Here is a 14,700-nt window from a genome sequence, read left to right as displayed (position 1 = left end):
AGCTCATTCTCAGCTGTCACACAGGAGTGTTTTTTAAAACTAGCAATTTCAGGGGAGTGGGCAGGGAGGTTTGGTGATGTAGAGAAAGGTTTGAAAAACTTTGGTGTGGGAAGGAAAGAGAGAGCTGTCAAAACCAGGAAATCACATAGGGTAAGCAGGTGACTGAAAGTGGCCAGGGACCTTTACCCAAGGAAGTTAGTAAATATATTCAGAAGTTATAAAACAATGTACAAATGTCTGTAGATCACAGAAACAAAACAGACTTCTGTTTTACTCCAGGACACAGGAAATGACCAGTCTCGGAAAGTGCATTCTCCTTACAGAATTATTAAGGGAGTTTGGAACAGAAGTGTTAAATTGAATCTGGCATTTCTGTAGCCGAATCTGTTCCAGAATTTTGGACTGATTTGTGAAAGAGGATGATTTGGTAATGTTAAAATTTGTTGTTGTTTTTTTTTTTTTTTGAGGGGTGGGAACAGAGACACGCATGACTTCCTTGAACTCTCTCTTAATTTATTATGTGTTGTTAGAAACCCATTGTAATAGATACGGTTACACAAGACCATTAAAAGATCAATTCTGTTGAACTTGATGCCCTGCTGCTGGAAATGATCAAATGTTGCATTTGATTGGATTTGTATGCGTGTATGTTATTTTTAAGCCAATGAGTTCTGATAATTTAGGGTTTGTTTTCCACGTCTGTTTTGTATAACTTCATGGACTTAATAAAAATAAAGAACTGACTGTATTTCCTGCTAAAGAAGTGGAACAGACATTACCATGGCATTTGAATGCAGCAAGGTGAAAACAGAAATTTGTGTAGAAAGAAAAGATCAAACAAGCTGAAAAATCTAGAGGCCAATTTAACAGAATATTTAATTTGGAGCTGTAGTGATTATTTTTTTTTCTTTTTTCTTTTTTTTTTTGAGAGAGAGAGAAATAAGAGACCTTCTGAACACCCACTTTTTATATACAGTGTCAGAAAGCCTCACTTTTTAAAGCTGAGGGGTGAGAGCAAAGTTTTGCAGTAGATGGAATGTTGCAGCCTCTGTGCTATATGTGCTTTTAAAACCCATCTCCATGGTTTCTGGCGTAGGTTAAAATGGATAAAACTTAGTAAAACCCCACAGAAAAGGAAATTGGAGACTACAGACAAGCTTTTCAAACTGGGAAGCCTGGCACCTAAATCCACCCTTTGCACTGAAATAACTGGTGTGGTTTTGAAAGCTGTTGAGCAAACACAGCTTCCATTGAATTTAATGGATTCAGCACCTTTATAAAATCAGGCTACTAATTTTAGATTGGGATTTAGATGCCTAGCCTTGAGAAGTTTGGCCTTCGGTTTTGTTAAGTATACAATGAAAATACACCAAATTTATGTATTTTATTTTATTTTTACACTATTAAATATAACTAGTATAGAGGAGTCTAAGCCCTGACGACACTTGCTCTGAGCTCATCCTTAAGAATAAGGAACTATGGAAGGGGCCCATTTTATATCATTACAGGAAGATAATTTTTTAATGAAAGACAATTTTTTGGTTTGGTTCTGTTTTACTCCCAAAATATGATCCATGGTATTCATAAAAATAAGCGCCAGAAACCTTTACCATCTCCTAATATGTGTTGTGAGAGTTTTTTAAAGTGTATTTTTTAAAATTACTGAACTAAAGGCTATTGATAGTTTCATAATTACAAACACTAAATCCTAATCTCCACGTAGAGGAGTTTCCCTCTTCATATGGAGGAGAAGGTAGAGTGAGGAAAAAGGGCCAGGAGTTTTGAGGTGTAATGCTTATTAAAGTTTTAGTGGGTGGGAAAATTCAATCAATAAATGTTGTTTAATGCACTGAAACTGGTGTTAGCTTTCACTAGCTGCACTGGAGAGTAGTTTTCATTTTGAAACTAGGACACTCGTAGTTGGAATGACAATTAATGCTGAGTGAATATGGTCCCAGTTGGAAGCCCATTTTTTAATAGAATGAAAACTCCCCTCACCCCCAAACATTGGCTCCAGAGCGTAGTAGCTTCCGTTTTTAATTAGCAGGCCAGGCAAAATTTAGCTCATTGTGTCTTTCTCCTCCTTTGGCCCAGTGGATAGCTTGGATTTCTCCATCTTGTTGTCAGGAGGCTGTTCTTTTTATTTTGCTTCGTTTTTGGTGCAGGGGGCTTTCAGGATGCTTAGGATTAAACTCATTGTTCTGGGGTATTTACAGCCAGCTGCCTGCATTAAATGAAGATTAGAGGAGCGCACATTAAAAGTGCAAGGAAACTCAGAGGAACTGGGATTTGGTATCTGCATAGCTGTGAATTGAAGGGGAAAGGTTGGGGCTTTATGGTAGATTTTTCTGATGCCATGTGATCTCGAAGCAGACTCCTAAAGCATCGCTAATAAATGCCCAGGCTGGTCCTGGCTGGGAGTGAAAAAGAAACTGTTTCAGCTCTATGAATCTTTGCTGTTTCAGTAACTGCCTCAGAAACAAAACTTAAATCTAAACTTCTCCATTCAGACGTGCTGAACTTTGCACTGTTTAAATGTTTGTCTCATGACACATCCAGAGCACTCACATGTAGACATTAACTAATTGTCAAAACACCTCTCTGAGGTAGGTAAGTCTCAGTATGCGGGAGATTAACTGTTTTGGAAGGAGGTGGAGAAATTAAAGGAGGGAACGCAATAAAAGTACCCCCAAACAGCCTTTAAATCTTTGCAATATTTGCCTTCATAATGATGATGTACATGTTTGAAAGATTTTATAGCAAAGTTAAAAAAAAATCTTGCATTTCCCACACCTCTTGTACTACCTGTTCACTTAATTGCCTGAATCTTATTGCAAGCTTCCCAAGAGCCTAGCTAGTGCCCTTCGCAACAGCCCAGCTGTGTGGGCTGGTCCGGCAAGGGGAGTAAGGATGTTGTGGTTATGGTCAAGGTTTGGATGCTGAGATTCTGTCACACCTCAGCAACAGGGTTCCTTAGTGACCTTTGACAAGTATTATGTCCTGCTCCCATAAAGATCGGTGACAAGACATCCGTTAACTCCAGTGAGAACAGGATCCAGTCCTTAACCACCCTGTGCCCTAATTTCCCTACCTGTGTGGTGCGTTTAATATTTACCTACTTCGTAAGGATATTGAGAAACTGAACCCGGCAATTGTTGTAAGGCCTTCTGAGATCCTTGGGTATAAGGAGCGCAAATCAAAATACTAATGATACAACGTTGTGTTGGCAGTCTCCTTTCCCCTTATGCTTAAAACATTGTGAGGGCAGGAGGCTGGTTTCTGCTTTTTCTTGTATTTCTGCGGTTCAGCCTGCCTGTCAGTAGCTTCTCTCAGGTGCAGCAGGATATTCAGTCTTGTTCCTCCTTGTCACTTTGCCAATTTAGCTCCCCCTCCACCCCCCCGTAAAGGTCTCAGAACTTGAGGAGAGACCCAGAATATGTGCTAAGCATGTGTTGCCACCAGCTGTTAGCCAACTTTGGAATGTATTAAAATGCAGCCTGAAACATGGCCCAAAGAGTTCTAAAAAGGTAGCTCTCTATTCCTTCATCTTTAGGGAGCTTCAGTCCATGAGGGCTACAGGTCCCAGTGTGTAGAGCTCCATCTTGATCCAGCAGTCTTCTTCTGCATCAAGGCAGTGCATCGCATTCTGGGGCTTGTAGTTTCCATGGGCTGTTTTGAGCAACTATTTCTGCTGTCCCAATTAAGGTAAAATGTGGGCACCTCACAAAATCCTGTGTTTGCAAACACACAATCCTATGTGTTTGCAGCATCCTGTGCCTTGATGAATAAGTCAAGGATACTTCAAACCTGTTTTTAGAAAATGCTTCTGAATCATAATTGGGATAATATCAAGGTTGGTCGTTGTTGTTTTCATTTAAGTTCTGTTTAAGGATCCTCACATTCTGAAACAAATGCAAACGCTTTTGAACTATATAGTGCACCATATTTTAAGAAAAACTCCCCAATCACTGTGGCCCACTGCTTTTAAGAGAAAAACACAGAGCCCAAATCCTGCCCTCAATTCTGGACATGCAATAGCCATCGAAGGCCTGTGTCTAAGGGTAGATTTTAAATATTCCCAATTTGTTAGATGTATCTAGTTTAGTATAATGAGACATGTTTGACTTGCTACCTTATGAGAAAGGATAGTAAATCTGAGCCAGAGTATGTCTGTAACTATTTTATATGTGTTATTTTATTTCTTCTTCTGACTCGGTATCTCAATTAGATGATTTAAGAAAACACTCCATTAAAAACAAAATACTGTAGAATCCCGATGAATCCTGTTTTCTACTTGGTTGATGAAACAGAAAGCTAATTGCTAGTAGTAAATCCATTCAAAGGAGGATAGGAGGGAGGGAGAAAAGTTAATATTACTCCTTGAATGCCATTTAATCTCTGAAACCTTTCATGCAGATGTAAATTAGGATTTGCACAACAGAGAGTCAACAGTGGCTCAATAGATGAGGCAGATTTGTAACATCTGCTTTTCCATCCTAGAAGTCCTTCAAAGTCAGTATGACTGTATCCAGTCTAAACACTACTGATTTTTTCCATCGATCCAAGTTTATAAAGAAAACAATATACAAACGAAACAAAATCTGCTTATCATTTTTAATTAAGACTTTACTAAGAGGACTAACATTTTTCTAAATACAGTTGTGGTCATATGATGGTAGTTCATCTGTTTGCTTTTTTTTAGTAAAAGAACATTAACTTCTTAGGAAGAAACCTAGGCCAGTAACAGTTCCAGAGTATGGAGGCTCCCATAGTGATAAACTGTTTTATACTGCAGTGGTTCTCACTATTATTTTGAAATGCATTTAAAGCTTTTTAAAAACAAAAAACCACAAACTACTGCTGAAAGATGAAATTGCTTCTTCAAAAGACTACTAAGGTCACCTGTTTGCAAACTTGGTTTCCTAAAGTCAGGCCCCTAGATTGCTGTTTAGGCACCTATACATCTGACCTGATTTTTTCAACAGTGTGAAGCACCCAGGAGTTCCCGTTGACTTCAGTCAGGCAGCTGGGTGCCCATTGCTTCTGTGAATCAGGCTGCTTCAGTGTTCTACTTAGATGCCTGTGATTTTCAGGAATGTTGGGCAACCCCAATCCCTATTCTTTTTGCCTGTGAAAATCAGACCACATACCTGGATTTAGGTGAATAACTTAGGCAACCAGTTTTGTGAATTTTGTCATTTCAAGAATTTGTCGTCTTTCATCTGATCTCAGTCTTGTTTTTAAAGGTTTAAAATAGACTGCAGAATAATACTGAGAGCTGGCACCCTTTTGTTATTAAAGAAGCAAACCGTTTTTTGCCCTAGTAGTTTCTGAACGCCTGAACAATTACTGATCATTGTTTCTTCCAAAGAAGCTAATGCAAACACCTACCTAGTGAAACATCCCAGATGGCATTGTTATCTGAAAGGAAAGACACTGTTTTTCTTGGGCCATCACTGGTTACAGCCTGACACTGTGGAAAAATGATCCATGAAGGTCGAGAACTGTGCATTGACTTTTTTCCCCCATTTGTCAAAGATCTTACACAGAAAGCAACAAAATTGGTTTTGCCTGACAACACTGATCATTTGATTCCTAACACATGTTGGCACATTTATGTAGCCATTATATTAAGTCTGTAATGGCATTTTCAACAAGGCACCGCTGCTTCATTGGCATTATAATATCAAATTTATGTAATATGATCTCTGCAAAGCAGTATAAATATCTCAGGTCAGTGATAGTCTATCTGAGCCACAGGAGCAGGGAGCATTGAGCAAAAGGACTGGAGTTGTTGGCATCACGGCAGCCAGAAGCAGAGGGGGGAGATTTTGCGTTATGTAAAGTTGGAGAGCACTGCAGAATAATCTCATCATGATAGCCTGACGTTGTTTGGTGACATTTCATCAACATTTGATGTTTGCTGCCCTGGATCAACTCCCTCACTCATTGCAAGGGTCATTCCCTTGACCTTCTCTTTTACCGACAAAATGTGCTTTATAAACAAGCAATCCCACGATCTTAATTGTAACCCGTTGCTCTCCCTTCCACCTCCCCTCTGTTTCTGTGTTACCATTTTTAATGTGATGTCTGGATGTAGATTGGGAGCTGCTTGGTGCAGGATCTGTTTCTGCTCTATGTTCTGTGACGTGCCTAACACACTTCACTCACCCACCAAGAAACATAATCATTCAGTATCTCCACGCTAACATGGCAATGCAGTGTTCACCTCGCTCTGTATCTCTGATTGATGAGAACCTTGGATGTCCTTGCTTTGGGGGGTGTGGCTAGATCTTAACATATGCAGGTAGTGAGGGGGTTTATAATAGGAGGAAGGAAGAATAGCAGGAGCACAATCAGGTAGCACAAGAGTTTACCTGGTTCTGTTCTCTCTGACTCTGATTTTGATGCTACTGTAACTTCCTTGACTTCATGGAGTTACTCCTGACTTCCTCTGCTGGGAGATTGGAATTGGAATCTGGACCCATGGACTCAGTGCTCAGCTGTGTCTGTTAGCTTCTGCCCTTAGCTGGGTGGGGAGAGAGTCAGAACTATTTGAGACTTCCTGATCCTGGAGCTTGCCTGAGCTGCTCAAAATTTTTTCAGTAGAGTTATGGCCCTCGTGGGACCAGCTGCCAGCTGGGGATGGCTAGAACATGGTGGTTCATTTGGCCATGTCCCCTTCCTGGAACTACCCTATATGCTGGGGGAGCTGGCTATATCAGCTCTATGTCACCTCTGGCAAAGTCTGCTGTGACGCAGAGGGCTGAGTGGGCCTCAGAGCTCTGTTCTCATTGCTCCACAGAGTCATCTGTATAATTTTGAGCTCAATTCCCATGGAGTGATCATAAATTAACTTTAACAGGAGAACATACCTTGCATAGTTTGTATTCTAGGTGAAAGGTGGTTGGAGCAGGTTAGCTCCCCTGCAGGTAAGAAGGTGTGTTCTTCACAATACCGAATTAATCAAACACTTCGATAAGATTGCAGAGTGACTATCTTTTTGTGTGAGGCTCCATGTGCAGTATGAAATACGTGCACCTTAAATAGAAAGGAGGTGCAGATGATAACAGGACTGATAATTTCATAATGTGACTTCCTTGACTTCAGTGGAGTTTCAGCAGGAATAAGTTAAGTTCAACCTATGTAGCTTTCTCCCCTAAGACATAAATAGCTTTCAGTCAGTATAATGAGAAAAACCACAGGAAATGGTAGAACTCAGCATGCCTTCTATTCAGAATTGTTTTTAACCTGTGTCTTCTAGAACAAAAATTTCCTCCAACCTTTGATTCACAAGTAGATGTTTGAATGAGGGAGGCAAAAATGCTTGAAGTGAAGGTTGAAAGTGTGCCCTATGGTACCTGGATATTTTGCCACATAGAAGTTATATACTGAGTCAGTGAGTGCCGTGGACAGATAATTATGACCCCTATTAACCCTTGTATGGAAGTCACCTAAGAGAAGGGAAGTCAAATATCAAGTCTGTTGGAATAAACTGATTACCCAACAAAGTAAGGATGGTCTGGTGGGTAAGGAACTGGCCTGAGATGCAAGGGATCTGTCTTCTACTCCCATCTCTGCCATAGGCTTCCTGTATGACCCTGGGGAAATTATTTAATCTCTCTATGCCTTAGTTTCTCTACCTGTAAGATAGGGGTAATACTTCCTTACCTCACAGGATGTGATGAGGTTAAATTCATTGCTAGTTTTTGGGGTGATGAGATTCTGTGAAGATATGGGCCATCTAAGTATATACAAACACATTTCCTTACTTCTAGCTTCACACTATTGGCCAAGTACTACATGGGTATAATCATCTTCTAGAAACAGGACACCACACTCAATAGGCAGATGGTCTGATGCTGTATTTTACTCCCATGTTCCTACCTAATATGCTGTCACAACAGGTTCATGATAAAATATAGTTGCTGAATTATGTAGTATAGAGTTTCTGTCTGTAGAATTAAAATGAAGTAAGGGATAGGTATAGTGTTATTACCGCTGCGCTTATTAAAATTTTAATGTTACCTGCCCAGTTTTCAAAGAAGAAAATATCCATTTGAAAATAAAATAGCAGAATCACCTAGTCCCTTGTTACTTACGAACTGTAAAATGATCCTGTAAAGCATCGTTGTCGGGTTCAGAAGTTTAGGCGCATGATAGAGCGATACATATAGAGAGAGACACAATTCTAACTGTACTGCTGCACTTTAAAAATGACTGCATGAGTTAAAAAAAAAATTGTTTCCAGGTTCATCCCAAAATGAGTTTTGATGCCTGAGAGGGATAGACATCTGATGGAAATACTGGCATACTTAAACATTGGAACTAAAAACCACACAGACAGTGAATTATTGCTATGGATGAGCCAAGCAAATAGGGAGATATGAAGTATCTTATAAGTGTATGCACACACAGTCATTTGGAAGAGCTGAGCCAGTTGCTTTTTATTGTAGAAGACGTTTCTTTATTAGTTCTTGGGGCATATCTTTTTTTTTTTTTATTCTAACCAGTCTGAAAATTGCATCTTTTCTCTAACAAGTTTGCTACAAAGTCTTTCAAGCAGTGACATGCATTACTCCAAGAGCTGATCTTCATTAGAAGTGCCTCTTGGTAATTCTCTGCTCATTACTGCTTTGGATAAACTAATAAATGGTTGAATTTTAGTCATATCATGGGAGTCCAAAACCTAAATTACTTCCTCCTTTATAAGAACCCATTAAAGCTTCATACTCATTAATTCTAGCACTGTTCGCAAGTGCCATAGTAAGCTCCCATAACCCTTGTGATAATTTATACCTCTGAAAGTATTTATTTGTAACTGTCAGTGGATTTTGAAGAGACAGTGTTAGGTCATTTAGGTCCCAAATTAAGGTGGTGTTTTTTCTTTTGGGGATGGGGAGGAGTTTTATGACCTAGTTATAATAGAAATAGTTCATGAATGTTTTTGAAAGAAAGGGCATTGAAAATGGCATTCTCCATTGAAAATGGAGTGGGAATGGTCTTGTGGTTAAGGCAGTGGACTGGGGCTAAGGGGATCTGAATTAATTTTCTGGCTGTGCCCATAAACTTCCCCTTTGACCGTGGGCAAGTCACTCTGAGAGTCGTAGCGTTTAAGGCCAGAAGAGATCACCAGATCATCTATTCAGTCTGACGTCCTGTATATCATAGGCCACCAACACCTCCCGGCACCCGCACGCTAAACCCAGCTGTGCCTCAGTGTCTCATCTGTGAAATATTTCCAGTCTCCCATGCTTGTCTTTTCTTGTTTCAGGTATAAGCTCTTTTGTCAGGCTGCAGTCACTGTTGGGACCTCCAGGCCCTACCATGTACAAATAAATAACAATAGTAACAGATGTTGCAAGACTAGAGAGCCTGGAAGTGAAACTAATGATTATTTTGACAGTTCCCAAGTTGTGCTAGTCAGGCACTTCCCAGGAGAGAAGACCAAGGAAACTGCCTACAGTGGCATGTAGTCAATCTGCGACTGCCAGTAGTAAATATCTCTAACGATGGACACTAGATGGGGAAGCCTCTGAGTTACTACAAAGAATTCTTTGCCAAGTGTCTGCCTGATGGTGTTGCCCACATGCTCAGGGTGTCACTGATGACCGTATTTGGAGTCGGGGAAAGGAACTTTCACCCAGGTCAGATTGACAGACTACCCGGGGAAGGGGTGGGTTTCACCTTCCTTGGCAACGTGGGGCACGGGTCACTTGCAGGTTTAAACTACTGTAAATGGTGGATTCTCTGTAACTTGAAGTCTTTAAACCAACTCAGCCAGAGGTTAGGGATCAAATGCTGGAGTGGGTGGGTGAGGTTCTGTGGCCTGTCCAGGACATCGGATTAGATGATCATGATTATCTCTTCTGGCCTTAAAGTCTGAGTCTATAAGCAAACTAGAAAAGAAGCCTAGAAAAACAGACCTGTCTATTTTCCATTGTCCATATGGATTAAAATGTGTATAGGTAGATAGATATAGCTAAGTAATTCAGTTGAGATCCAGTCGAGCAGCATTGTATGGGGAAAGGCAAGGTATCATCCTAACAACCCTCATCAAAACAAAGCTGTCAGAAATGACAGATTGACAGTGCTGTGGCCACAGCAGAGACCTCAGACCCCAGCTGTTGCCAGTCCAGAGCGTAGAGTAAATGTGTCCTTTATTACAGTAACCCCAAAATGACTTTTGTAAAAAGAGTTTGTCATGAAACAGTTTCATTATCACTTTAAAAGGGAGGCTTATTTTTAAATGGCTGTTCCATTCAGTGCAGTTTGTATTTATCTGGGCTTGTTCCTTTTTGGTGAATTTATGATATAAAAGCCAAAATATACAAGTCTTGATCACTTGGCAAACAACTTGGGTAAAACCATGTATTTTATATGGATGAATTGTGCAGCTGCATGGGGTTTGTTTTCTAATGGATTAAATTAGAAAGAACTTCCATCAAGGTCAATAGACAAAGAACAGTACTCAGGCTTGCAAGTGTGAAGCTATATGTGGGGTCCTTACATTGCAGGCCAGAAGTTAGCGCTATTGAAGTAATACTCAGGTTGTGCAAACCATCAAAACCAAGGAAATTCATAGTTAAAATGGAAAAGCCATCTTTAACTGGCGAGTAGTGTTCCTTGTCTCAGCTGTGTTCTTCCCAGGGATCTCCCAGGTCTGATGACAGTGAGGAGTTTTCCTACAAAACTGTTGTTTACTGGGAAACTGGGTTTTTGACAAAACGAAAATTTTCATGCAAAATATGTACTTCCTGCAGAAACTTAGTTTTTTTAATCAAAATACTGAACACTTGAGAACTGAAATATTTCAGTTTGTGAATGTTGCTGCAGTGCCTCTTGGGGATTCTAGTTTGGTTGCCTCATGTTCACATTTTCCTCTATGGGCCAGGCTTCCAGATGACATCTCCCATGAGGGGCTATGGCCAATGACTCTCATGATGTACCATCTCCCGCTCCAAGAGTGGAGACTTAAGCTATGGCTACACTTGCACTTCAAAGCGCTGCCACGGCAGCGCTTTGAAGCGCTAAGTGTAGTCAAAGCGCCCAGCGCTGTCCGTACTCCACCTCCCTGTGGGGAATAACGTGGGGCTTTGACCACACTGGCGCTTTGCAGTGCCGCAATTTGCAGTGCTGGAGAGGGTGTGTTTTCACACCCTGCTGCAGCGCTGCAAATTTGCAAGTGTAGCCATGGCCTATGGTGCATCATGGATATGTTGTCGGAGCACGAAGCCTATAAAGAAGAATGGGAACATGAGGCACCTGACCCACAACTTCCATAAAACAGCTGAGCAGCACTTACAAATTTAAGTATTTAAGTTTATGGCGGAAATATTTTGGTATTCCAACTTCCGCTGAACATGAAAAATATCCAGGGGAGGCCAATTTTTTGACCAGCTCTAATCATAACACTTAATTGCCACAGGACAACCTAAAGATACAGGCCCAGATCTTCAGCTAGTGTCAACTGGTTTAGCTGCATTGAGTACACCAGCTGAGGATCTGATCCATTGATGTCCAATTACAAATCCAAATCTGGACAAGGATCTGAAGCTGAGCCAAATTTAAGGTGTATTTGAATCATAGGTTTGGACCCATCTTCTTTGAATGATGGAGGGTGAAATCCTGGTTCCATTGAAGTCAGTGGGAGTGTTGCATTTGACATCAGCAGGGTCAGGGTTTCACCTTGAGGTTCAGTTGCAGTTTACGGATTCTTCTCATTAATTGGTGTAAACTGGGAGTAACTCTGTTTGAAGTAAATAGTTACACCAGTGTAAAATCAATGCCAGTGCAAAATCAGCCCCCGGAGCTGCAGTCTCAATGTGTATGTATAACTGTTGTTAAAATTGATGGAAGTTAAACAAACAGCTTACCTATGAGAAACATCTAGGCTTTAAACTTCTTTTCTTTTGTCCCCATCTCATAAAATTAAACACCACAGCATTCTACTACAGTAACTGCCCAATATACTGCAGCATCGTTGCTACAAGCTCTTGTGTTTTGGAACATCATGATTGAATATAGATGCCTGGAGCTTTGTGTCCAGCCTTAGGTTTATTTTGTCTGTGCAGCTCCTGGCTGGCTGGATAGATCAAATTCTGCTCCGTTTGGACGCAGTGGCTATTTCAGAGCTACTGAATTGGGCTGGTTAACTTTAAAAACTCCTCCTGCCCCTTGTGCTCTGTCTAACCTTCTCTCCTGGAGTCTCCTTCACCCATTCTCTGTGCACCATCACACCACCTCATATTTCTAAAACAAAGTCTGCATTAAGGTCCATGTGTTCCATGAAGCATGCCAGTGGTACTAACCATATGCGAGTCTGTGTGTGTTCTACATTTGTAAATATGACCACGGTAAAGGCCAAATCTTTAGTCACGTGAGTATCCCCATTGAAATCTGTGCAGCGACTCTCAGGAGACTAGGATTTGGACTCTGGACCATGAGCCCTTCAAGTCAGGGACGTATTTGTTGCCCCAGCCCACCCAGCATGCAGCAGCATATGTGGTTCTGACTCCACATAAGAATATAGCCTCACTGAACTGCATTTTGTAGGCTATCCCACATTTTGGCCATTTTTCTGGCTTTTTCCTGCCTCAAGAAGGAGTGGAGACAACCTCTCTAGCCCTGCCAGAAACCAAGCTGTACAATGACGCTGTGTGTGCATGACTGCGATTCTAGTGATTTTTATTTATTTATTTTTTGCCTTCCTGCTTTGCTGGGGGATCAGGAGGAGGGCAGCGCTTCATTCCGACAAGCAGCAGGAATGGGAAGCTCTGGGATGAGGAGAACAGCAGGAGTAGAACTTAGATCACTTATTGTGGAGATGCCCCCATGTTTCCCCTTCCCAGAGGGGAATAGACACATAGTGGCTTATAAAGTGTTTTGAAGTGAAAGATCCTACATTAGCATAAGGGGTGAAGTCTTGCCCCTCTGCAGTCTGTGGGAGCTTTGACATTGACTTCACTAGGGTAAGGATTTCACCCTAGATATTAACCTTGGGTTATCCATTTGCCATAAGATACACAAATAAGGGAGCGAAAATCATCCTCCCTCATTTACTATTTCCTCTTTTCTTTAAAACAAAAAACAAATGAACAAACAAAAAACCACCTGAATTTAAAATTGGCCAAAATAACACGTTGTTTAATTGAAGAAAGAGAAAGAAAGCTTCAGGCCTGATACCTAAGGTAGTGAGCTTCAGCTTACAGAAAATGTCTGTAGCTGAATTACAAACCTCAAAAAGACAGAAGGCTTTGTAGTGGCAATGCTGACACAACTGCCAAAAAACAGAACAAAAAAACAAACAAACCCAAAAGGCCCAATCCTGCCTAGTCCTGCTTTAGTCCTGTTGATCTTTGGCATATTGCTATGTGAGGCTCTATGGTACAAGTTGTAAACCGGGTGGCAGTAGTTCCAGAACCATTTATTTTACTGACAGCACCTACTGTTTTCATACTGCAACTTTGCTTGAATTTCATTCATTCATTGACCCTACTCAGTGAGTAAAGCAAGCAGGGTTTGGTGCCAAGTCAGTACCTCTAAGTGAGCTATTATTAAAGTACTGGCAGCCCTCAACACGTTCGAGTTACGACAAACAGCACTTGGGAAGTTTATAAATTGTCATCGTGTTTCAACTTTACGACGTTGGTTTTGACTTTACAATGCTCGATCCGACATTGTTCCTATGGGAAATTCGTGTTATGACATTTTTGACTTAAGACGCAATTTTCAGGAACCAGTTGTGTCGTAAGTCCAAGGACTGCCTGTACTCGGTCTAAACAGCACCTGTACGCTGCTGAATGATGTTATCTGACTAACGTTAACCATTGCTTGTCACCAATGATGGCATTTCTGCAGTTTTCATCTCTTGGCTCCTATGTGCATGAGATTAGCAAAGATATAGCGGCCATGGCTGCTGTCATCAGTCATGCCAGGCTCTTTGATCAGTGTTTGATGCCTGCTTTATTTAGTTATTTATTTTCTTCTCCATCACAGAATATCTGGGGAGCGAAACTGCCTTTCTGGAGGAATTGGTGTTTGGAAGTGGAGATACCATTGAACTTTCCTGTAACACCCAGGGCTCTTCTATGTCAGTTTTCTGGTTCAAAGATGGCATTGGGATTGCACCAACCAACAGAACTCATATTGGACAAAAACTGTTGAAGATCATTAATGTGTCATATGACGACTCTGGGCTATACAGTTGCAAGCCACGGCATTCCAGTGAGGTTCTGGGTAACTTTACAGTCAGAGTAACAGGTGAGTGCTGTAATGCACATTTTTGTTTTGTTTCGTTTTTTATTCTTGCTTCTACAGATGGCCAACACAGCTGGTGTTCTGCGGGCTTCTGCATGAACTCTCAAGTTTTAGCAGAGTCAAAGTAGGCAAAATTAGAAACCATTTTTCTGTAATGAGTGTTAGATTCTAGAGATTCATATCATGGGAGCTTTGGAAATGCTGTTATACAAATTAAAACCAAAATCTCCCTGAATGCTTATAGATATTTAATTCACAGTACTTGGTAAAGTACCTTAAATGATACACACCCCTTTGAGGTATTTTTTGGATGTGTAAACTGAGGCTCACTGAGGTTAAGTGACTTGTTTTCAGGGTCACAGGGCAAGTCAGTGGCAAAGTCAGAAATAGAACTCAGGAGTCCTGGCTACTAATCCCCAGTTCTAGTGGATAGACAGTACT

General features: G+C 40.9%; 1 protein-coding gene across 6 annotated transcripts in view; it reads left to right on the top strand.

The window, feature by feature from the left end:
• Positions 1 to 14,700, top strand: part of FGFR3 (fibroblast growth factor receptor 3) — a 74,060-nt gene that overhangs the window by 14,170 nt on the left and 45,190 nt on the right. For all 6 annotated transcript variants that reach the window (XM_045018277.1, XM_045018278.1, XM_045018276.1 and 3 more), the window contains exon 3: positions 13,999 to 14,262. In XM_045018277.1, the coding sequence (XP_044874212.1) occupies positions 13,999 to 14,262 (264 nt within the window). The remainder of the gene's footprint in view (positions 1 to 13,998; positions 14,263 to 14,700) is intronic.

This window comes from Mauremys mutica, chromosome 5 (assembly GCF_020497125.1).
Source record: "Mauremys mutica isolate MM-2020 ecotype Southern chromosome 5, ASM2049712v1, whole genome shotgun sequence".
Classification (NCBI taxonomy): Eukaryota; Metazoa; Chordata; order Testudines; family Geoemydidae; genus Mauremys; species Mauremys mutica.
This window is presented reverse-complemented; position numbering and strand designations above follow the sequence as displayed.